This window comes from Strix uralensis, chromosome 4, assembly GCF_047716275.1.
Source record: "Strix uralensis isolate ZFMK-TIS-50842 chromosome 4, bStrUra1, whole genome shotgun sequence".
Lineage (NCBI taxonomy): Eukaryota > Metazoa > Chordata > Aves > Strigiformes > Strigidae > Strix > Strix uralensis.
The window spans coordinates 21,142,824-21,166,776 of NC_133975.1; the positions used below are offsets into that span (position 1 = coordinate 21,142,824).

Below are 23,953 nucleotides of genomic sequence, written 5' to 3' on the forward strand. Positions count from 1 at the left end.
ATAAATTTTCTCCATGTTCTTTCTCATGTTAGCTACTTCCGTTTATTCTTTTCATATACAGAGATGTAGTCGTGCATTCCCCATTCATCTTCAGTTAGGTATACAGCTATCTCAGGCGCCTTTTGAACTCCTACCCAGCGTCCCATCAAAGGGCCTGTGTTGTAAAATATGTTCCCCTGCAGAGGAGGCCTGAGCATAGCTTCCTTCAGAACTTGTTGGAGCCAGTCCTTGCATGAGCCAAAATATTCCCCTGAGAACAATGCCAAGAGTCCTTTCGCTGTGCCCCACACCCTCTTTGGGAGAGCAGTGCTACGCCTTTGCCAGTTTTCCAGACGCTCTGATTCAACAGCTCAGGCTTCAGTTCAGAATCCAAACTCGTATCGATGTGTGACGGATTGTCACTACATAGTAAGGCTGGCTCATCGTCTGTTGGCGATCGTACCTTTTTGTGAGGTCTCCCAGCTTCTTCCACTGATTTAATGGCGAAGTTGGAATCAATAATCTGATTTGATTAAGTATATCTTAATACCTGAAAAAGGATCAAAGTCACAAGAACATAATGCGTAATATAGCCACCGTGTTTGCCACAGGATTTCTATCTTTGCCTAGATTACATACATGTAGTTGTCGTCATTTGTCATACATATGGAATGTATGACAGTGAAACATGAATCCTTCATAGCTGGCTCAAAAGTTGCTTGAAAAGTGACCAAAGCTGTAGTCTCAGATAGGGTTATGAGCATTATGTCTGTGATTCTTGTTGCTTCTGTCAGGATAAAGTAGTAAGAATCTTACTGAACTTTTTATAGAGTGCTAGTAAATTTATAAGGCCAATTTTAAAAAAGGTAAAGTTGTGGACTCAGTATGATCAGTTCTTATATAAAGAACCAAACTGCTTAACAGATGTATTGAATGATAATATTTGGGGAAATTTTGTTTTGGATAGCAAAATTGACCTTTTCCTTAATATTTGCAAGAAATGGTTTTAACTAACTAGTCTTTTAAAAAGAGGACACATGTGAAAGCTTTTGTCTTTACAGAACTCATTGCTCTGTTTTATATATGGGGAATGAAGGCATAGAAAGATTAAGTGATTTGCCAAAGATTACAGAGTAAATTCCGAAAAGAAGTGAGCAGTCTTGCCTCTCCTGAATTCCTCTTTATACTTTGAGATGCGCGGTTTGTGTATTAACCACAACACCCTATTTCATCTTCACAATAACATGTAATGCACATCTATCTCTAAAAATGCAGCATTTTAGTTTTTAAAATCTGTAAGATTGGGTAGCAATTTGAAAATTGTAATGTTACAAAGCGGTCACAAGGACTGTGGCTCAGTAAGGTCATTACAAGGTTACCATGGCTTTTTAGGGATTTAAAAGTATTTACGAAATAGCAACAGAGATTCCCTGGAGGCCTGCTGACCCTCTAATTCCAATTGCTCTGTGTAGGTCCATGCTGCAGAATCTGAACATTACCCTAACTCATTCCATATTGGGATTTCTGAGCAGTATTTTTTCTATTTTTTTCATTTTCAATAGCTTTGAAAATGTTCTAAGCAGGTAGAGATAGAGACTGTTGGTTCCTTGTTTGAACAAGGAGTTCTGTGACTGACAGAATATGGTATGTTTTCCTCTGACTTGGCATCTTGTTATTCATCCTAACAATCTCGGACCTCCTTTGTAGCCCCTCTACCTTCCCCACTGGAGTACTTAAACTCCACTTCTGACCTCCACCCTCCCTTCTGCTGGTGAGTAGACAGGGGGACCTTCCGCTCTGTGGCTACTGTGGGCCAATGCTCTAGACCACGCGTGCTGACTGCCCCGGCTGGCTGCTCCGTGAACCTGGTGTGATGCTGGTCCTCATGCTTCAGGGTTGGTCAAAAGCTTCACTGACTCTGTGCACCTCTTGAGCCAGGTATTGTACAGAGCAGTTACAGCAGCAAATCTCTTGAAGATCTCTGCTGCCTTTTGTCAGATGTTTAAATTGACTTTTTTGAGACACAGAAGGATTCACACACAAAGTACAGGAATAATGAGTATAGTTGCTTTAAAAATGAGATTAAGATGAGATTAAAAATTAACCAGATCATCTCCTTAGACTTGAACTATACTGTTAGGGTTTTATATTTTTTTTAAATCTATTTTTTAAAAATTGCTTTTACTGAAGAGGTGTTGTTTGCATGTTCCACTCAGTTTCTCATTTTAGTTCCAACAAAATACTGTGTTTCAGATTCTGGCTGACACTTGTGTTTTTAATCTCCCTTGCTTAAGTAACACTCAAATATTTTTTTTTTAAATATTAAAATGACTGGTTTCTATCTTACAGCTAGATACTTCTCTTGTATACAGAGATAGTATCAATTATTTAAGTTTTAATTCTTTAGAGACCAGTTCAAACCTGATGATGCCTATAGTCTATCATTTGACTTCCAAATCCCTAAAACTTCTTTTTATTTTTGCTGTTTTAAGTAATGGCCAGATTTTGATAGTAGAATCATATCTAAATTGATAATTACATTGATTTAAACAGGCTCAGCTGAACTGTCAGTGAGTCAATTTAGCCACATTCTTTTTCTTGCTCTGTTCCTCCCTATCTGAAATAAATATGAACAGAGGTTTCAGTACAAAACCCAATTGTCTCCATATTTATAGATAAAGATCAATTTGTTGCTGCTTACCTTCTGGCTATTGTTTGTCAAAGGTTTCTTGTAATGTCAAATAGACTGTTTAAAAAATGCAAAAGTAAATACATTATGTCTAAAAATGTACCCAAGTTATCTTTGTTCTGTACTTCCAAAAATATATTGAAACTTAAATCTTGATGGCTGGGTAATGGAACAATTGAATAACTAGAACAGTTTCTACTTTTTAGTGGAATTTTTTTGTCATAGTAACAAATTTTATTATGAGAAATGGAGAGAGTATGGAGACTGTAAAACAGTTAGGTATCCCAGTAAAGGGAAAAAGCTGGAAGGAGACACCAGTTTAAGACACATTTATACTTCCAGAAACCAGCAAAAAAACATGCCCTAGCTTATGCCTCTTTTACTGTCTTCTAATGAATTTTATAAAATTCTTCCAACGAGACTGAAGGCATTTCCTTAAACAGAATTGCCCTATGAAGATCAGTTACAGGAAAACAGTATAGTGAGCTGCTTATTAACACTAAGTCGGTGTTTATTTAAAAGATACTGAAATATATTGCAAAACTGTAAGTCTGTATCTTCAGCAAGGAAGGGGGAAGAGCCTTTTGACATTCTTTAACAAATCAGTAAAATATTCTGTCCAGTATTTCATGTGAGGAAACGGGGAAGGGAGGGGGAGGATGCAGCAGGGGTGGCAGGAGCTGCTGGGCTCTTCCTTTTCCCTCCTTTCCTAAAGGCTGTTCCTGTCCATGCCTGGCTCCTGGCAGATGCTGCTGCACTGGCTGCTTTCATCCCGAAGCTCACACAGGAAAGGCAATTAGCTGAAGCGCGTATTTGAGATCAACAGAGCTTTGTGTTTGTACGGCCAGCTACAGCGAGCTTCTTCCGGCCCTGACAAGCTTGTTTGATGTGCAGTTACTGGGCCGGGGAATGCAGCAGGGCCAGGATCAGGGCCAGGCGAGGGCCCCCGGGGATGGGCGGCAGAGGAGGATTAGCCAGCCTTCCTGTCCTCCTGAGCAACACCAGCGGAGAAACCACCCTGTGAATAATTCCCCCTCCAGATAACCGTATTAGCGATACTGGGTTTCAGAAGTGCAGAAGGACGGCTGTGGTGGTTGGTCTTGGGGGTTTTTATAGCTTTAGGACACAGTACAGGTGGGAAAAAATACCCCTTCTGGAGGCTTCAGGCTTTTAGCACAAGGCCACGCTTGCGAGGGACTGCACATCCGTGAGCAGTTCTGCAAGAACCATTTATTGTAGTAAATAAGCACAATAATCCAAGATCTCTACAATCCAGAATAAGCTGCTGTGAATTGAAATCATTGAAAGAATTTTTTTTTCCTTCACACATTATACTCAGCTTTTTCAATACCTTAATAAAACTGTTAATGCAGGGAAGGTCATTTTGATCCAACAGTGTAACAGTTGTGCTCTGTTTTAAAACAGTGTTAAAGTATTTTAGTATTTTTTTTAATTAGGCAATTAATAGTATATCTACCAAATGGTGGTCACACAGACCAATTATGCTTTTGGGAAGCATCTCGGGATACTTACATCTTCTGTGGATGACATACAGTGCAACAGAAGTCAGCAGATATTAATGGGGATAGAATGAATATATGGTTAGAATAGGATGTTCATCTTGGGTTCACCACACTTTGTAAGACTGCAACACATGAATGATTGTAACACAGTGTAACCAACTGTGCTAAATACTGACTGGGGATGAGCCTTAAAATTAATATGGGGGGAGAAGTACTATCTTTTGCCAAACCTTTTTTTTTTTTTTTGTCTTTATTTAAGCCCAGAGGGGTTCACCTGATTCTGTGTATTGTCAGGCATTGCTGGTTACAGAAGGTGAACTTCAGGGTCTCTGAAGGAGGATGTAGTGGGTCCTCTATTTGCCCGTATTTCAAAATCAGTATGTTGTTTTAGATGTTGGACTACTGATATGTGCAAACAATTATCTCTAGAGAATTGGCTTTATGGAGGACCATGGTGCTTTGCCAAAGGACATTGTGTTTGGCTGAACAGTTTGAACAAATTGTTTCTTTTGGGATTATGACCAAAATAAATGGAATATTTAACAAAGGAGTTAAAGCTCACAACTTGTCTAAGACAAAGCATGCAACCAATTTCTGTGCTTTGTTTTAAACAAAAAATCTGCATCACGTTGCTAAGAGACAAATCAGAATTTGATAGTCAAAGACAAAATATTATGTTATAGCCACATAATGTTTTAGTAGGTATCTGATAGTTCATTTTATTCAACAGTTGTGTGTTCCATGAACAGTACATTCTGTGATTATTTTTTTTTCTGAAAAGCCCTATTTAGGATAGTTATGCTCTTAATAATTCCAATTATCAATAGTAAATCAACACAAATATATGTTGTAAAAAGCAATATTTAAATTTCTATCTGTTCAGGATTATTTATTATCTAAATTTGTTTGATGTCTAGTGTCACAATATTTTCCCTTTTCTCTCTTTTTTTTAAAGTGCATCTGGGTTACAAAAACATAAGCATTGCTTTGAAGCCCAGTCCTGGTTCATTAATGTTAACATCAAGTTCTAACTGTGGAAAATTGGCATAGTTACAGCTTGTGAAGGAAGTTCCAATTGCTTTCAGCACTCACGTTAGTGGTGAAGAAGTTCTCTCCATAATTTCTGACATAAAGACATATTTAGATATTTAAATTTAGTTTGTGATACATTGGAGATATTCTAACCATAATAGTTTCTGAAGGTGTTACAGGTAACTGATAGACATGGGAAAGTAGTGTTATGAGTATTAATATCCCTCACCATGAATGTACAGGCAGCAGAGCGTGTCTCCCACCTCTGCCTCGCACTCACGAAATGCACTGCCGCTATGGGGAAAGTGATTCTTGAAAGAAAGAGCTTGTGAGAAAAGGTGCTCAAACTCTGTAGACTATGATCTCTTCAACACAGAAAGGAATAATTTGTTATTTGTACATTTAACAAAGTACACTTTCTTCTACTGACTTCAGATTGCATCTTTATTCAGCAATTAAAACGTATGACAACTAAAAGGTGTTTCTGAATTCTTCAATATTTTTTATTTTAAAAGCTTAAGTAAGTTTTGTTAATCATATGAAAGAGAAAATGTCTTTCTGATATGTTCATATAAATTTTGAAATTCAAACTTTTACCACTGGATGTTTCCGTTCCAGAGCTTTATCTTCTCCTCTCTTCTCTTTTTGCAATATTCAACACCCTTAACATAGTTTTGTCTAATTTGGTTTTCCTGTCTCTGTGAATTACAGTTTGCAGTTTACAGAAAATATAAATCTTTCCAACTAGGACTCTTATCTTTCCTTGAGAAAGATAATGTTTCTAATCTGTTATGAAGAAATTCTGGAAAGACTTTAAAGATTCGGTATCAGTCCATTCCTGCATTAGGTGGTGATACAGATAAAGGGTAAGTATTATAGTAGAGTTGGTTCTGTTTACAGTGGGTATTATTTATTTAGGCAGGTAATCAATATTCAGACCTGAAAATACACAGTTAAAAGACGGAAGTAATAGATGTTTGGTCTTTGCAACAATCTAGGTTAATAAAGACCTAAACAGACGTTTGATATCTTAGAAAGCCAAATCCGTTAAAGACCATCTTGTCAGTGCAGTCGTCCCAAAACAGCAGGGACTAGAGACATTTTCTTGAACACCCTATGTCCCCTTTCTGAATGCAAACACTGCAGAAACTGTCTGGAGAAGGGATGCACTGCATGCCTACCAGGTTTTTGGTTAGGAGATAACGACAGAGAAGCAGTGAAGTTACAAACACCATAATGAGTGCAAATTTCCTCAGGCTGGATGTTAGCCTGTGTGTTCACTCAAAGTTGGAATAAACCCATCTCAGACCTTATTGAGCACCTTGGCTTTGAAAGAAGTCACACACAGCAGTGTGCGTGCTGTCAAGCAGGTAATGGAATATACTCCCATTATTCTGTGCTACTCAGAAAACTCATCCCTACTACTAGACTTTGGTTGAGGGAAGGATCAAGATGGTAGTTGGTACAACTTACTTGTTTTGCATACACTGAATCTTTACACAGTATTCTAGAACATGACGATAGGACAAAATAAAAGTATAACTTCCAGAGAACAAATGGAGAATGGTAAAATCTGGGCAAAGAAAAAAAACAAGTATCATTTTACATGGTATGTACAATAGTCATTTGTGATGTTAGAGGCTTTACATTTTTTTCTAATTTGACAGATCTTTCTTGTTCTCTGCAAAATGGTGAAATTCTCCCCCAGAGTTTGATCAAAACCTTCATTTTTTTTTAAGTAAACTGTGGGGTTTTTTTAATATAAAGTGTAAGGGTGTCTCTGACATGTAAGGTCCATCTTTGTCTATTCAGACGTGATTTTTTTCCATTGAATAAAGGATTTTATAGAAATATGTAGTTTAAAGGCATGGCCTGTAATTCCTACAGTTATTCTATCTGTGTTTTCAACTCAAGGCTAGTATTCTTACAGCTAAGCAATTCTGAACATTTTTATTAAATCTCAGCTCAATCTGTTGTACTTTAATAAAATAAAATATCACCTTTTTTTTTTCAGCAGCACAAAGACATCTGCAATGCAAAATGTTGTAGAAGAAATAGCCCTTCATAGATGCAGATTTTTTATTCACAAGTTCCAAGCAGTTTGATGAATAATATTCTCAGTTAAACTGGCCTTTTTTGTTGTTTTTGTAGAATTTACTGTAGATCTCTCAGAAAACTGGACACAAAAATGAGTATGTTCTCAGTGCAAGTGTAAGCCATCTTTTCAATTTTCTCTAGGCTGAAATTTTGACCCTTTCTAGAAAACACCATGGTGAGATTATTAAATGGCAATTGCAGGATAAATTTCTCTTTCCTGACTTTGGTTCAGACATTTAAACAGACTGTTACTGATACTTTTTAGGAAATTGTTCCAATTCAAACAGGTCAAGGCTGTGCACTTTGCTTTTGGTGGGTCCAGGCCATTCAAAGGCAGGGTCACTATGGGACAGAAACATTCTTTCAAGACTCAATGCTGTATTAAGATTTTAGTGAGGATTAGTACTAGGCGTTTTAGCTTTTTCTTTTCTTCACAATATTTATTTTAAATTTTCACTAGCCCCCCTATTTCAGTGTAAGTTTTCAGGCCATCTGTTAGATCTAAATGGGGGGCTTTTTAGAATTTAAGAAGTACACCACACATTGTGCTCTTCTTCCCAGTTTAAAACTCCCAGGACAAGGCAACCGCCCTGCTTTGGGGAGCGATGCCCACTGCCATACTTCATGGTTTGCTGCAATATCTCTCCAGTAGCTCTGGATAGGTGTCACATCTTCCTCAACCCTTTATAATTCAGGAGGCATTAGCAACCTAATTTTTTGGTCTTGTAGCTGTTTCCTGAGCTTCTTTTTCTTTTTCAGATTACAAAAATATCAAGATTGTGTAGAAGGTACCAGTCCTGGAGTGGTATCGAAACTTTCAGTATTGAATGATCACAAATGCTGGTTCCAGGTGAAGGGGAACACTGCTGGTGTTAGCACAGCTAATTCCACTGGGAATACATTTTTGGAGCCAAATACTTCTCTGAGTACCTCTTTAGTGCTTCAAGATTGGTTCTGAAGATATTCTCTGAACTAACTGCAGCATAAATACAATATCAGATAGCAAATCACTAGGAAAGGTTTACCCATTGCTACTGGATGTATGTTGCAACTCTTTCATGCTGTAAGTATTTACTTTTATGGTTGTTTTCTAGGTATATCACTCCAGTAAGGCCTAAAAGTTATTTGGATTCCTGTGTCCAAGGACATGAAATAAGGCATATGGAAAAGTGTCAGGACCACTTTCTGTGGGTCATTCCCTAGTGGATAAGAGACAAAAGATCATTCACTTTCTTTTTTCTGGAAGTTGATTTGCCTCTTCCCCTTCCCTCTCCCTCTCCCTCTCCTCCTCCCCTCTCCCTCTCCTCCTCCCCTCTCCCTCTCCCTCTCCTCCTCTCCCCCTCCCCTCCCCTCCCCTCCCCTCTCCTCTCCTCTCCTCTCCTCTCCTCTCCTCTCCTCTCCTCTCCTCTCCTCTCCTCTCCTCTCCTCTCCTCTCCTCTCCTCTCCTCTCCTCTCCTCTCCTCTCCTCTCCTCTCCTCTCCTCTCCTCTCCTCTCCTCTCCTCTCCTCTCCTCTCCTCTCCTCTCCTCTCCTCTCCTCTCCTCTCCTCTCCTCCCCTCTCCTCCCCTCCCCTCCCCTCCCCTCCCCTCCCCTCCCCCACTCCCTCTCCCACTCCCTCTCCCTTCCCCTCCTCTCCCTTCCCCTCCCCTTTACTCCCTTCTCAGCTCTTCTTTTTCAGTGGCAAGACATGTACAGCAGGATCTAGTTCAGCTTATTTTAGAAATCTGGCAGTTAAATGGCTAAAATAGTTTTGCAAGGCTTCCTTTATTGTCAGTGAAGAGAAGCAAGTGTTTAAAAAGTAGGAAATGGACAACTTTCCCATTATTCTCTATTGATTCTAAAAGAATTAGGAGTTGATTATCTCTGATTTAGATGTCTAACTTTTAGTTGAGCCCTTCCCTGTGTTTCTTATTAACTACCATGAACAGTTTAAAAAGAACTGCTAAAATTCATGAAGTAGTAGCTAAATAATAAATAATATGACATATCAGATCATATCAGAGAAAGCTGACAGACTTCACTGAATGCAGAACTTTTTGGTCCCACCCCTAACCAAAACTCTCCCAATTTCATCACGAGGGCAGATAAAGGAATAAAAAAAGTCCAGATTCACAGAAGATCATGCAAGCTCATTCAACTCCAGTGCTCATGGAAGCTTAATGTATTGCAGACAACCTTCTAAGTACTACAGCCTGCAAAGCAAACAGGAACAAAAATGAACTGTATGTACTGTTTCTGAAGATGTAAGCAATGAATGAAATTTTGCTCTCACTTGTTTTTTCCCTGAGAAATACAGCTGTTTGTGGTAAGCTATAATGCCAAATGCCCAAGGTTGTGTTTGAAAGTAGGAAGACAGTCTGTTTCCAATGACCTTGTAACCGAGGATATGGTCTTTAATGCTTTTCACCCTACTACCCAAATCAAAACAAAACAATTGCGACAAAGACAAAATACCTGTTATTTGATTTTCTCAGCAGTAGTTTCCATATCTCCTTCAACTTTCTGGATGATTTGAGACTTGCTGTCTCTGCCTCTGCAGAATGATCTTATTTATGAGGTGCCGTGTCGCTCACGGTACCTGGCAGTACATGCCACGGATCTAGAGAGCTCCTGTTTACAGGATGTGCAACTTGCCTGCAGAAATTCCAGGAAACAGTCTGCTTGCTGTGACCTCAGAGCAGCCATTCCAATCTACCACAAACCACCTGACAATAGAATTGTATTTACACGCGACACACATGTTCACTAAGCTTTTCATTACTCTCTGCTAGTCACAGATCATGAGAATATAATCCCCCACTCACTCAGGCTCTGGCCTCTGATTGAGTGATTGCTTGTTCCACTTTTCAATCAACAGCTGCTAAAACTACCAGAACGATGCTTGAAGTAAAAACTCTGGTCACTTCCTTCTTGTCTCTTCATAAGGTCATATCTATTCTTTGTTCTTATTGCAAATGTTTACTTAAAGGGGCAAATTATTTCCATTATAAATAATTAATACCACAGCATTTTTTTCACCATGCTCATTCTGGTAAAGAGCAGCTCTATGCATTATGAGCTAACAGGGCTATAGCTCCTTATTTAGACAGAAAAAAAATATACTGAAAGTTAGTACTTATATTATTTTTAATGCAACAATTACTTTACAGCCACTGAGAAGATTACAGCTGATCCCCCAGAACACCTCTACCAGCCTGAATAGGCAGACTCCATCCCGACAGTTCCTGTTACAAGTAAGAACTTTTTTCTCCTGGTGAAAACATATTCAAGCACACCCCAGGAAGCTGTCTTTAATACTTGCTGTGATCACGACTATGTGCTAAATTATTATGTCCAAATTATATTTTTTGTGATTTTTATTCTATTTTTTTTTCACACACTTGGTCAGCATGCTTGTTCTAAGATGAAAGCTAGTCATTTGCAGTAGTGACTCTCATAATCTCCTGACTGTAATTTTTTTCGTTGTTTCCTGTCTAGAAGGAAGGGAGGGATTAAGCAGACACAAAGCACTGACTGTCTCTGCTCTAGGTAAGGCTGCATTTAGAGATTTACTGAGATTCAGAGAAGATGAAAGAAAGATTATGTACATACTGGGATCTTTTTTTCCATATGGCAATGAAATTATCTGTACTCCCCTCTGAGATAGCCTTTTTCAGTGAGTCATCTCTATAGCTATAATTTCTGTGTTGAAATGTGTTGAATTCTTACATTGCTTGAAAACTGAAGAAGAAAGATGGCAAGCAAATTATTTTTAGTGTATGGACTGGTTGTGTAATGCTGCTGTTCATTAAACACCAAGAATGGTTACATTGCTCATTTGAAGACAGTTTGAACTACAAATGAACTGATTGTGACTTTACTAGGTATGCAAAATTGTCACAATTAAAGCCTTCTTAAAATTTAATAATATGTCTGGACTTCTACAGTCTGGCAATCAATTTTGGCAAAAAAAGTTATAGTGAATTATGCTCAGAGTAGATCAGCTGAGGAGAGGGACTCAGTCACATCATGATCTGCAAGATTGTCTCTGGGGAGTTTTTGTGTTACTCTCAAATGTCCTTTAGCTGTAAATCATATAACAAACCATCACTTTGTTGTAATCTAACTTATGTGCCAAGTAATATTCAATCAGATAGAAAGATTCCTGCTCATCCAGCACGGGTAAGATTGTGTCCTTGCAAGCCGTTTGGCTCCTTACTACAGATTCTAGAAATTAAAGTGCTTCCTGAAATACTTTATTCACTCATTCTGCCATTGTTTTCCTTCAGATTTGGTATCTCCGAATGTGCCTCCAGATCTTCTGTAAACAGATTGAGTCTTTGTTTATTTTTGAAATAAACGAAATCCAACCACATTCTGCCTAGTCAACATCTTCTAGCTGGAATGGCATCTTTGTTCCCATAAAGAATTCAACAAATTTTAAAAAACATAAGCAAAGCTTCATGTGAATAGGAGACTCAGCTGCAATGAACATTTGTTGAACGTTCTGTATTTTTCGAGACTTTTTTTATATTTCTACTTCATCCTTTAAGTGATACAGAAAAAAAAATCTTCTGCAATACTGGTGACAATACTGATTGAAAAAAATATCTAAAATCAGGAGACATAATCAGAAAGTTCTTTGCAGATCTAGAGCTCTGGTTTGCAGTTAATGACTGCTCCTTCTCACTGTTTGAAAGAGATTTTGTCATTTTAGCAGCATTTTAGCCTATTACCAGGCAATTTGTTCATTTGAGAGATACCTAGACTCTTGGTAATTGATAAGAAGATCATAAGGGCTAATACTCTCATCAGATAAGGAAAATGTTTAATTCCCATCCATTCTCTCAGTTCCAATTTCATTACTGGACTGAGATGACATCTATGGCCCATAGTTAGTCCATTAAGGGCTGGGAATACGGGACCACTTAAAATACTTAGTATTGTTTTCTCCTGAGCCAATGACCGTCCCTCCTCAAAACATAAACTTCAGTAACTCAGAAACAACTGAGAAGGGGTTCCTAAACTCATCCTCTCATCCTGGCAAATATAAAGCCTATAAAATTCCACCTTCATGTGAGATTTTATCAGCACGTGAAACCAGAGAACTAGAAGGTTGCAATTACTACATTTTTTTTATAATTTGAGTGCAGATACGAGTAACTTCCCTAATCAAGAGAAGACACTTGGATTTTACTCTCAAGCCGGTTCAAAATGATTGTTTCTTTTCACAGCATTTGCAGAATCAAATGCTTTTTGGACAATTTACCAATAATCTGGTGGTCATCACTTATTGGAATTTACATTAACTTATTGTCAGTTTGTATTTTCATTGTTTTTTAATAAATAAGCCTGATTGTGTTCATTTCTACCTGAGCTTTTGCTTATTATTTCTAAGCCTTCTCTTGACTTGCGGAAACAAACTCTACAACTCAGAGAGTTATAAAGCAGGTATGTTTACTCCAGCGCCAGGGTGCAGGGGAATTTCTCCACAAAGCTTGCACACCCACAGCACATTTTACCAAAAACTTCTAGAGTGTGGATATACATATTCATTGGATTACAGAATACAAATATCCATATGCATAAGTGAGGCTGGGTTAGTTCGAAAGGCTGGTGTCAGCAGTTTATGTTCTCTTTGCGCCTGCGCATTGCCTCCTGGTGGGCATCTCCGGGGGTCTGTTGGAGGAAGGCTCACAGTCCTCCTCACCTTGTACTTTCCCTCGGAGCATGCACAGATTCTCTTAGCCAGTTTCTTGAACAACAAGAGTTGTTCCAGCTGGTTTACCATCTCTATCTTATCTAAAAGCACCAGTATATTAGTTTCTACCGTCCATATATGGCTATCTACTCACTACAAAGACTAACCTTGTTAGAATCCATCTGCTTTCCAAGGACATGTCTCTTATTTTTGCTGAACATAGTAATTCTTGGTAAGTTTCCACAGAAAACTGCTTTGTTTTGATGAACACAGTAGCCCCCGGTAAGTTCCCACAGAACAGTCAGGGCAGGCAGGATTATTAAACAATATTCAGAAATCATTATAAATTGCTACAAGTAAATAAGCTGCAAAGCAGGTGGTCATTTCCTTGTATCACTCTTCTGTAATGTGACTGCCCAGCATTCTTTTTCAGGTTGTGATTTGTTTCTGTTTTGCCCACCAGGTTTCTGTCTCATCTGTTATTATCAGCCTGTTTCTTTACCTGGTCAATATTTTTCCTCTTGAGTCCTCACATCTACCCAGAGCATTCCCAGCTTGTAGTTTGGAGAGACTGTAAATAGCACCAAATAGCAGTAAAATATTTATTGTTTCCTTTATTCTACTGTCCAAACCTGCTTCCATGTTTTTTTAGGACTGGTTGAATATATGTATTGGAAAGAACTGTGGGCATTAAGGAACTCTGAAGATTATTTCCTCTCCCTTTTTCTGTTTAGATAAATCAATGTGCACAACAAGGCTGGGTGGATGATAAAATTGCTGTCAGAAATGGCAACTCAAAGCAGTAAAATATATACTATTAAAAAAAAAATTAGCTTTCTGCTCTGAAGATCGATGGGAAGGACGGAGGACAGGACTCAAAAAAGCATCTCAGGTTATCCATACAGCAAAGTACACTTGGAAAATTCCACCAAGACTGTGGGAGTCTGTTAATACTGAGCAGGACTCAAGACTGAAAGTAACATAAATGGCTAACTCTAGGCCTTGAGACCAGTTTGCTCTCTGCAAAAAGATAAACATACGCACTTGTGGGAAATACTGTTGCAAGTAGCCTTGAGCAGCTGAAAGGGATCAGTATCTCCATCCTGTCCCACCTCTGTGAGTCATCAGGATTTCTTTGTAGCTCTTTTTTTTTCCAGATCTGGATGTCTTGTGAAACTGCATATAGATGTGCTGAAGTCTTGATGACCTGCTAATTTGGGTGCCATTAGCATAGTCAATGCCGAGAGCCCTTTTGCTGCCATCCAGTGCCCCCATGCCCAGACATTCACATTCATTCACCAATTCCAGCCTTTCTGTTACAGCTGTCTACAACCAGAGGTAGAGAAAACAATTAAATAAATTTAATTTCAAGCACACTAACCCTAAGAACCACAGGCTCTGCTGCTGAATGGAGTAGGTGACCTATTGATGAAGGACCAGGAAAAGGCTGAGATACTCAAGCCCTCTTTCCCTTGTTCTTTACTAGCAAGGTCAGCCCTGAGGCCTCACAGATCTCTATGCCTAGTGGCAAAGTTTGGAGGACACTACTACCAACTGTAGAGGAAGGTTGGATTAGGGCCACTTTAGCAAATCAGATGTTTAGAAGTCCTTAGGGCTGGGCTGGAGATGCTTGCAAAGGTGCTGAGGAAGCTAGCTAATGTCATTGTGCTGCTTCCCATCACCTTTGAAAGGCCGTGGCAATTAGATGGGATTTCCAGTTACTGGAAAAAAGCAAATGTCACATACATCATCAAAGCAAGGTGCAGGAAACTAGGACAGTCATCCTTACCCAGTCTCTCTCTCAGAGAAGACCATGAAGCAAATCTTAATGTAAGACATTTCCGGGATGATAAAGGAAAAGAAGTTGATTTGGAAAAAACAGCACAGTTCTACCAACAGGATTGCCTTCTATGATGAGATGATTTGCTCTGTGGATGAGGTGATAAGAGCAGCACACATTGATTTTAGCAAGGCTTTTGCCACGGTATCCATAGCATCTTTGTAGTCCAGTAGGGTCTGGGTCAGTGGACATGGTGAGTGGAAAAGAGTCTGAACCACTCTACTCAAAAACTAGTGCTCAACAGTCTAAAATGAAACTGGCATTTGGTTATGAGTGGTGTTCTTCAGGGCTGAGTAGGGGGCTTAGACTAGATGAACTCTAGAGGTCATAAATTTTTCTATGATTCTGTGATCAAGCCTTGCAGGGCACTCAGCAGTATTTGGGTCCTCATGTTGAAACCACAAGTCATTCAAGGTTTCTGTGGATTAATGGGTTAAACTGCAGCCCCCTTCCTCGATTCTGGGCTTATGCAGCAGAGTCTGCATTAGGTGAAGTGGCAGTGCATCGCAAGGTGTTTCCAATTAATATGCTTCTCACAGCAAGATCTTCTGCTAAAGTGCCCTGACCAACAGTGACCTCCACCCAATGCCAGAACACAAGCGCTGATTGAAAACAATCCATTCCACGCTTCCTGATCTGGGGACTTGTAGTTGAACGCAAGGGGAGAAAATGAACCAACTTTGCAAGAGGAATTTTAACATGGATCATTTTCTACTGCAGGCCCACAGCATTTTCACAGAAGTGCTCTCTGTTAGTGTCCCCTCACATCTCACAGCTATTCTGATGTATGGCATTTCTCTACAGGACTCACTCCGGTGGCTCTCAGTTAAAATAGTTCACACTCCTCCAGGAAACTTGCCTCTTGCATGTATCCTTTATGAATACCTCTGTCTTTGTATTTTAAAATTAACCAATTAATTAACAGCTGGTTTCTTTGTTTCTGAGGAATTTACTCTGCTCCAGCTCCCCTCCCTGAAGTTAAACACTGAAAAAACTTTCGTAAGATGCAGGCACTTCATTGTTCTCTTTGCACAAGATCTGGTCAGATACTATTGGTCTTTAAAGGCTGTTGTATTCAGCAACAGAAATGATAAGGCTACGCACAGACTTCACAACTCAAGCAGAATTAATTAGGTTTAGACACATTTTCCAAATCCTCATATGCTATATGACTAAAGTTTTGTGCGTTTTTTACTAAAAATATGTTTCAGCCGGGATGGAGCATGCACATTAACTACGTTGTAAGAGAAATTATTTCCTGCTGTATTGAACAGTACTGTAACAATTTTGAAGTTGGCTTTCTGGATTCTGCTGACCTAGCTTGAACCACTCCGTTTTATGACCCTATCTCGTGTAGGGTCTACAAAGCAGGCAAAAGCTTTTCTCAAGACCCTTTCAAAACACTTCTGCTACTTCTCAGGTGATTGCAATAGTTAATAGTGAATGTAATGTTTATATAGCTTTTACCATTCATGCTGCATTATTTTCTCATGTAATGTTTACCTCAGATATTAGACTGAATTTGGTCTTTAAAGGCTGCATTACTCTTGTTAAATGGCTCAGAACAGAATGGTTGAAAATCCCCCAGATTTGGACAGGACAAAGCACAGAATAGATTTTATTCCCATTCAGTGGCTTGATGGAAAGATCTTAAGCAAAAGTTTGGGTTTTTTTCAAGTTTTGCCAAAGTCTTAAGGACAGTGAAATCAGGGGTTCGTCTCTGTGAGGGTTTAGTTTTCCTGATTTCAGTGGTATGGGATCAGGTGTGAAACTCTTCGTGTCGTTGTTTTCAGAGGGCTGTGGCAGTCGCCGAACAGGGACGTCCTCCCCGCATTCCTCCTGCCCTCCACCAGCTCTCCTCAGGTTCGCTGCGCTGCTGGTGTGCTGGGGACAAACCTAACAAACTCCAAGGTCTCGTTCCCGCCCCGCGCCCCCGCCGCTAAATGCCTTGCTGTAAGACGTCGTGCCCTCCCTGAGCGCGGATAAGGAACCGCTCTCCAGCCGCGCCTGCCGGCCCCGCCACCCCCCAGGGCTGGCCCACCGCCCGCGCTGCCGGGGCAACCGGGCCCGGGCAGGCCTGCAGGGACCGGCTGAGCGCCCGGGGAGCGGGGGCCGCCGCGGGAGCGCTTCGCCGTCCCCAGCGGCCTCGCAGCTCTCCGCCGCCCGGCGGGGCGGGCACCACGTCCCCGTCCCTCCGGCGGAACCCGCCGCACCTGCCGGGGCCGCGCCATGGACCCGCCGCGGCCGCGCGCCCCGACCCGCCTACCGCCCCCTCCCCGGTGACGTCACCGCGCGGTGACGTGTCGCCGGGCGGCTCGGCGGCGGCGGCGGCCGCCGGAAGCGGCGGGAGGCAGCGTGGGGTCGGCGCCGAGGCGGGTTCGTGCCGCCGGAGCGGGCAGCGTCGCAGCGGCGGAGCTTCCAGCCCCTTCCTGCCCTCCTTCCTTCCTTCCTTCCTCCCTCCCTCCCTCCCTTCGCTCCGCTGCAGCGGCGGGACCGATGAGCGGGCTCCGAGCGCCCGGCGGGCGGCCGGCGGCGACCCCGGTGCCGATCCCGGTGCCGACCTGCCTGCTCCTGCTGGGGCTACTCCTGCCCGCCGCCGCCGCCGGCGGGGGATGGGAGCTGGAGGCTGCGGACGTTGGCGGTGGCCGGCGGGGAGGACGGGGAGGCGCCGCCGCCTCTGCGGCGGAGACGGCGGCGGTTGTGACAGGTAACGGCTCCCGCGCGTGCCGCCGGCGGGGGCGGGGTGGGGGCGTACGGGCGGGCGGACAGACTGCCTTCCTGCCGGGGGGCCCTGCCCCGCCCGGCGGGGTCCGCGGCGCTCCCGGGCGCCTCCGAGCCGGCCCTGCCCGCCGCGGGGGCAGCCGCGATGCGGCTCTGCAGAGGGCGCCGGGCCGGTCTGCAGGGGGTCCGGCTGCGGCGGCGGCACTGCGGTACTGCCCCGGCGGGGCCGGCCGGCCCGCCCCGCCGCCCCTCCCCGGGAAGCGGCCCGCCGCAGGATCCTGGCAGGATCCCGATGAATAGCGATATTGTTGAGCGCCGGAGCCGCCGCTTCCGCGTCGGCTCCCGCGGTGCCGCCCGCCCGCGCGGGTGGGTGGGGGGTGGGTGGGTGTCTCGGGCGCCGCCCGGCCCGGCCCGGCCGTGGGCCGCCCTGCGCCCCCCCGGCGGGGCGGCTCCCGGCGGGATGCTGGAGGCCCCCCCGGTGGGCATGGGGGCGGCCGCGGCCCCGGGGGAGGAGATGAGGTGACCCCCGCCGAGGCGCTTGCCGGTCCGGCTGTATGGCAGCGCAGCTGGCGGCGGTGCCGCCCGGGAGCCCGATGCTGTCAGACGAAGATGCCCATCCCCTGCCCTCAGAGGGGTTTTAGTTCTTCAGAAAAGTGCCGAAAGTTGTGGTGGTTTTTTTTTTTTTTTTTTTGTATTCACTTAACTCTTTTTAAAAAAGTGAATACATTCATACCACCGTACGTACGGCAAATGGTAATGCCTGCAGTTAAAAACAGCAGTTGCGCTGAAACATTTAAAATAGTCTAATTTCAGCAGGCTTTGATGACTCTGAATTGCTTGTAAACATTCTGAGTCTCTCTTGTAATGAACAGTGGGAAGCTGTACGGTCTTTTTAGACTGTTCACTTAGGAAAATGGGATTTGTGTGTTAGGAAATACAAACGTTTAGAAGTTTCATGTCTCCTAACGTGCTTTTCAGAAAGCTCTCTAATTGGAGAGAGAGTGCAGAAGGTAGAAGAAAGAAGAAAAAAAACCCATACCCTTTCTGAATCACAGTAGTGTGCATTTCTTACCAGAGAAAAACTTCTGATGTTGTTTGGAATAGTGTTGACCTCCTGAGCTAAAATTACTGAACTTCAGTGGATGAAACATGCACGGGTTTCTTCTCAACATAGCACTTTAAAAACATGAATTTTAGTTATAATTAATGAAACTTCAACGGTATTCCTGAAATAACTCTCGAGATGGAGATGCAAGGCTGCGTGATCTAGTGATCTCGTTTGAGGGCACAGCATTTCTGAAATCTCAATTGTCCAGGCTGTTGGCTTGCTGTCTAAGCGAAGGAAGTTGGAACATCCGCAGTCTGTGAAGCAGCAGTCATACCTCCCAAGGGTGTTGTGAAAATGCTGTATGGGAACAGCTTTTTTTTTTTTTTTCCAGACCATAATTAATCTGGTTGTAGGTGGTATTAAACAGTTCTTGCTATGTATAGTGCTGATGCTGTCTACATTTCATGCCTTATGAATTTTGATGTGTCAGTCTGTATGGAAAAAAAGTAATTTTTTTTTTTTTTATATTTTATGGACTGTAAAAGTACTGAGATGCTTGTCAGCTGTCATAGTGCTCCCACCCCCCAGCAGTGAATATGATGAAGAAATACATTTTGTTTGAGAAATCTAACATAAGTGCATTTTATTGTGTTACCTGACAGTTTGGTCTGGAAAATATATATGGTTAAGAGCCCTCTTAGAATCAGTTTTAATCTTTAGGAAGTGTTTAACATAGTTCCATGTTCACCTGCTTCATAAATATGGTGTTTCTGTTGATCATGTAAGTGTTTGACTGTGTGGTAACTAACCCAAATAGTTTTAAGTTACTCTTTGCAAAGCTGGAAGGACTCTTGAAGGTTGGGAGGAAACCAGATGACATGTTCAGGGTGTGACTTCAGTTACATTACCCATCCTTCTTTCCTTAAAAGTTAAAACTTGCAGATGTGCCATTGAGTTAGGAACGAATGCCAACACTCATCTGGAGAAGAATAGAATAAACTTTTAATTCAATCATTTTGATAGGTTTGGGAAGTCCTTATACTGCGAAGTATAACATGCTGCACCAGGAAGAGGCCATCAGATGCCCAAATAGAGGTGTAAGCACAGCTTTAGGAAATAATTCAGGAGTACTAGGCACAAATTGATCTGAATAAGCAACATTATGCAGCTGACAAAAGTGGGTGCTATCCTTGGATGCGTTGATCCAGTCTAAATTACAAAAGTCTTTCATTTTTTTTCTTTTTGATTGCACTTTGTGTCTAGTCTTGAGTATTAAACAATCTAAAAAGTACAGAGCAATGTGGATTAAGAGGCTCAGAACCTATGACTGATGTAAAAAAAAAGTATTAAAGTATTGCTTTATTTTGGGGGTGGAAGAGGCTGTGGGAGGGGTGTGAATGTAAGAAATAGTTCACAGAAGCATATTGATTTTTTTTTTTTTCGAACTTTTGCCATTTTCTCTGTGGTTAAGGTGTAGGTTAAAAGGAAGTAAATCGTAGTGGGCGAGATTAGGTTAAATATAGGCTGGAAAGTTTTTACCTATAACAGCCAAATTATGTAGATCGTTCAACAGGTTCCCATTATTGGAGTTTTTATTGGCAAATATAATCTAGATACTTGTCAGAAAAAGGATGTACGATGAATTTAGGACTAGGAAAGAACCTAAGATTCTACTCCTGCTGTATTTTCAGCAGGTATTCAGGGATTTACTTAATTGTTTATATAGATTATCATTACTGTTTTCTTCCTGTATGTGCCTTTTTAATGGTAACTTATAAATGACAGCTGTATATGTAACATCTGACACTGTGTTGAAGGTATTTAGTCACAGTTATGAACATTAGATCAAGAAAACTGTGTTTCCACTGGATGGAACACCATGAGGCTATTTTCTATTCATTCTGGCTCTGCTCGTTCACTACTTAATTTGGTAGAAGGTTTTAAGGAACTTTTTGTTCTGAGCCTGATGATAACACTGGGTTTGCACATTCAGTTTATTCATTGACTTTTAATTAAGTTGCTTTGTAATTCTGGATAATTGTGGATTTTTTTCTTGTTAAAAGTCTAAATTTAACTCATGATCATGGATTAATTTGGCTGCCTTTCAGGTGAGACGGAGAAAGCTGGACCTGTATTTGGCTAATAAATTTCTCTCAAATAATGGTTTATAATATTGAGCTAGACCATTTTTAACTACAGCACTGCATTGTATTTACTGAAGAAACAATGGACAACATAATGTAACCTTTTCCTGAAAGTCATTCAGAGGTTTTTTTGCTTTTGATTGAGTACCCATTCTGGAACTTATCCATCATCTTAACACTGAGCTCTTCAAATCAATCAGACTAAAGCATTTGAGAAGCCAGGGTTTCTAGAAAACCTGTATTTTTAGCTGCAACTTCACAATTGGTTTAAGCCATTCTAATGTGGGTGGCTGTTGAAGGGTGGCTTTCTTCTTTGGAGTTGACCCCAGCTGGCTGTGCAAGCAATATTGCTAGCACAAGAGAGCTAGTAGGAGTAGGCATGCTCATCCCAGTACTTGCAACCCACAAGGAGGGAGGGAGTGTCGACTCCCTTTCTACTTTCTACCTTGCTTGCCCCCAGTGTTGTGGTGAGCACTGTCTTGCTTTAGCTTGGATGAATATGAAAAGAAACACAGGCAACAGAAAAAATGATGGATTTCTTATCAGGCTCTCCCCTGACATGCTTTAAGCACGAGCACCAGTGCAAAGAGGAGGGAGGATAGGACTGTGCAGGTGGGATCAGCAGGGGGGAAGAAGGGTGGTCTGCCTTCTGCCATGGCAGTGACTGATGGTCTGAGCATAGCTGTCCGTAGAATTGCATTGCTAAGGTGACTCTGAAAGTGTGATAGTGACCTTTTTGGGCTTGAGTTAATCCATCTGGAAGTTGGTGGTTGTGTGTGAAACTTCATGTGTGGTGGACTAATACAAAGAGTGCAGTGATTTTCATCACATAACAAAATTATATGATTATTTTGGCATGCACTGGTATTAAAAGGTTGTGACCTGTGAGACTTCTGTCACTTCTCTAGCAAACTGCTTTTTAAGGCTAGTAGATTTCTCTGGTGATGATAACTGAGCATTACAGTCTTTGTTTATTCCATTACTTCTATTTGTTTGTCTCTAGTTAAGCTCTTCGTAATCTGTCTTGCCATTTCTGTTGGGAGAACAGAAATTGAGAGTCCTTTCTCTACCGAAGGATGTTGACTTCAAGCTGTCATTTACTTTCTGATAGCCACTCAATGCAGTCATCTCCCTGAAATCTAATTAGTTTCTGCTCTGTTCTCAGCTTCATCATGTTTTTAATTTCTTGGCATATTCTTTATTTTTAGTGATAAAGGAGAAATCCAGCAGAGAAACCTTGTGCAATGAGGGTTTTGATAGCTCAGTTGGCAGTTGGTGAATTGTCATAACTATTAGATAAAGCTAAAAAAGCTGTAGTTGGCTGGATTTGTAGAGAGTTTTGAAACAAATATTAAAAACCAATTGACTGGGAAAAATCTTGGCCTTTATGTAGCTGAGTGGAGTTGGAATTCCACTCAGAGATAAGATCTCAAGCACTTGTAACTTCTTTTGCCCATAGCTGAGTATTTTTACCTTACAGCCTTCCAGTGTTTTCACTGTAACTCTTCAAGTGCTTCTGCTAGTGTGTTCTGCACCTTCTGGTGTCCTGTGAGCTTTTTTTCTTTGACCATCAGCATCGCCTCTTAAGATTTTGCTGGTCATACTGTTGGGAATTAGCCAGGTTATTTAGCTGGCATTTTCCTTTTCTTGTCTTACAGTAGTGTTCTGTAGCAGACCCTTTCTTCAAACTGCTCGGTGTCTCTCCCTGAAAATTTTTGACTCAGTATCATCCCTCCATCAGCAGGTTTTTGCGTTGCTCTTTCAGCTGTAAGCTTTCTGAAGACAGCTCTACTTTTCTGGGGACCTCCTACCAGATTCTGGCTAGCTGCTCCTACGCGACTTGGGCATGACTCATTTTCTTCTAACTAACCTCAGTGATACTGATCTATCATAACTGGGTTGAGCTGCCATGTATTCGTCAGGGAAGGACTGGACCCAATGACAGAGGCAGTTGATCTTGATAAGATTTCCCATGATGATGGTATCACTGTGAAAAACACCTAAGAATGTAGTTTCCTTTTCTTAAAGTTTGTATAAAGTGAACAATTTGATACCCTTTAAATTGATTGTTAGCTTGTGTGCTGTAACTTGTATGTCCTTTTTCCATTTACTATCTGTTCTCAATCAGCATTGGGGGAAAGGAACATATTGCAAAGAGCTGTGATCTTGTGGGAAAGCTAGGAAAATTACTACATTAGGGTGGGGTTTTTTTTGTAATTTTTGAAGTATATTCGAAAGTATTTAAAGTGTTGTCAAAAACTCATCAAAAGTCATTTACATAAGAGTTGACTGTAATTTAGTGCAGAAATCCTGATGTATGAGAAGACTTCATTGGGATTAGTCTGTTACATCCTATCTGTGAAACTGGCTTTTTTAAAATACAGGAACTTGAGGTGTTTATGTTGACCACACGTGGTATGTGTTAAGAGTAAATAACCACTATGTGTGTTGTCCTAAAATAAGCATATAGACGTTTTACAAACCAAGGTGAGATTCAAATTATTACATAAGTTAGTGTTATTCTGCCTTTGGATACTACTGAGTCTCTCCTGTTACTATGGTGACTATCTTTGCATATCTGAAAGGGGGAGGGGGTGAATAAAATGATAATGTGGTGTTAAAATTTAGAATCAGCATAAATAGAATGTGATGATTGTCTGGGTACTATAAAATTTGCATTTGTTTACTTGATTTCTGTGAGTACTTCAAACTTAACTGAAGAGAGTTTATTACTGTATCTATCTTTTTTCTTTCTTTTTTTCCTTCCTCTGGACCTTGCTCCTTTTCCTTCCAATCCCAAAAGCATGGCGTTTTCCAGAAACCTGTTAGAGGAGTCCTTAAATCTGTATAATGAAAAGTACAGTTAAAAAGAGTTTTAACTATAGTCTGTCTTGGAAATTGAAGATAATGTGCTTGTCAGCACAATTAAGAATTTGAGTTAACAGCACTCATTATAACACTCAAATGAGTCAACGGAATTTGAATTAACAGGTGAGAACCACTGACCTTTTAAATCTCATTCCTGTGGTCTCTAGCAAAGATTTTTAAGTATATCAGGAGAAAATTTCCTCTCTATGCAGATAGTGTTATACTACTGCAGGTGAATCTTGCTTCTCAGGCAATTCCTAGGTGTGGAGGTGGGAGGGAACCCAACACTGACTATTGCAAACCATAACTGGCACCATGGAAACTTGTGTGAAT

General features: G+C 41.3%; 1 protein-coding gene across 2 annotated transcripts in view; it reads left to right on the forward strand.

Moving 5' to 3' along the window:
- Positions 1–17,179: 17,179 nt before the first annotated feature.
- The window catches only part of STIM2 (stromal interaction molecule 2), an 81,939-nt gene continuing 75,165 nt past the window's right edge, over positions 17,180–23,953 (forward strand). The window contains exon 1 of one of the 2 annotated variants that reach the window (XM_074865953.1): positions 17,180–17,546. In XM_074865953.1, the coding sequence (XP_074722054.1) occupies positions 17,336–17,546 (211 nt within the window). In that variant the 5' untranslated portion in view covers positions 17,180–17,335. The remainder of the gene's footprint in view (positions 17,547–23,953) is intronic. The other variant, XM_074865952.1, reaches the window with a different exon arrangement.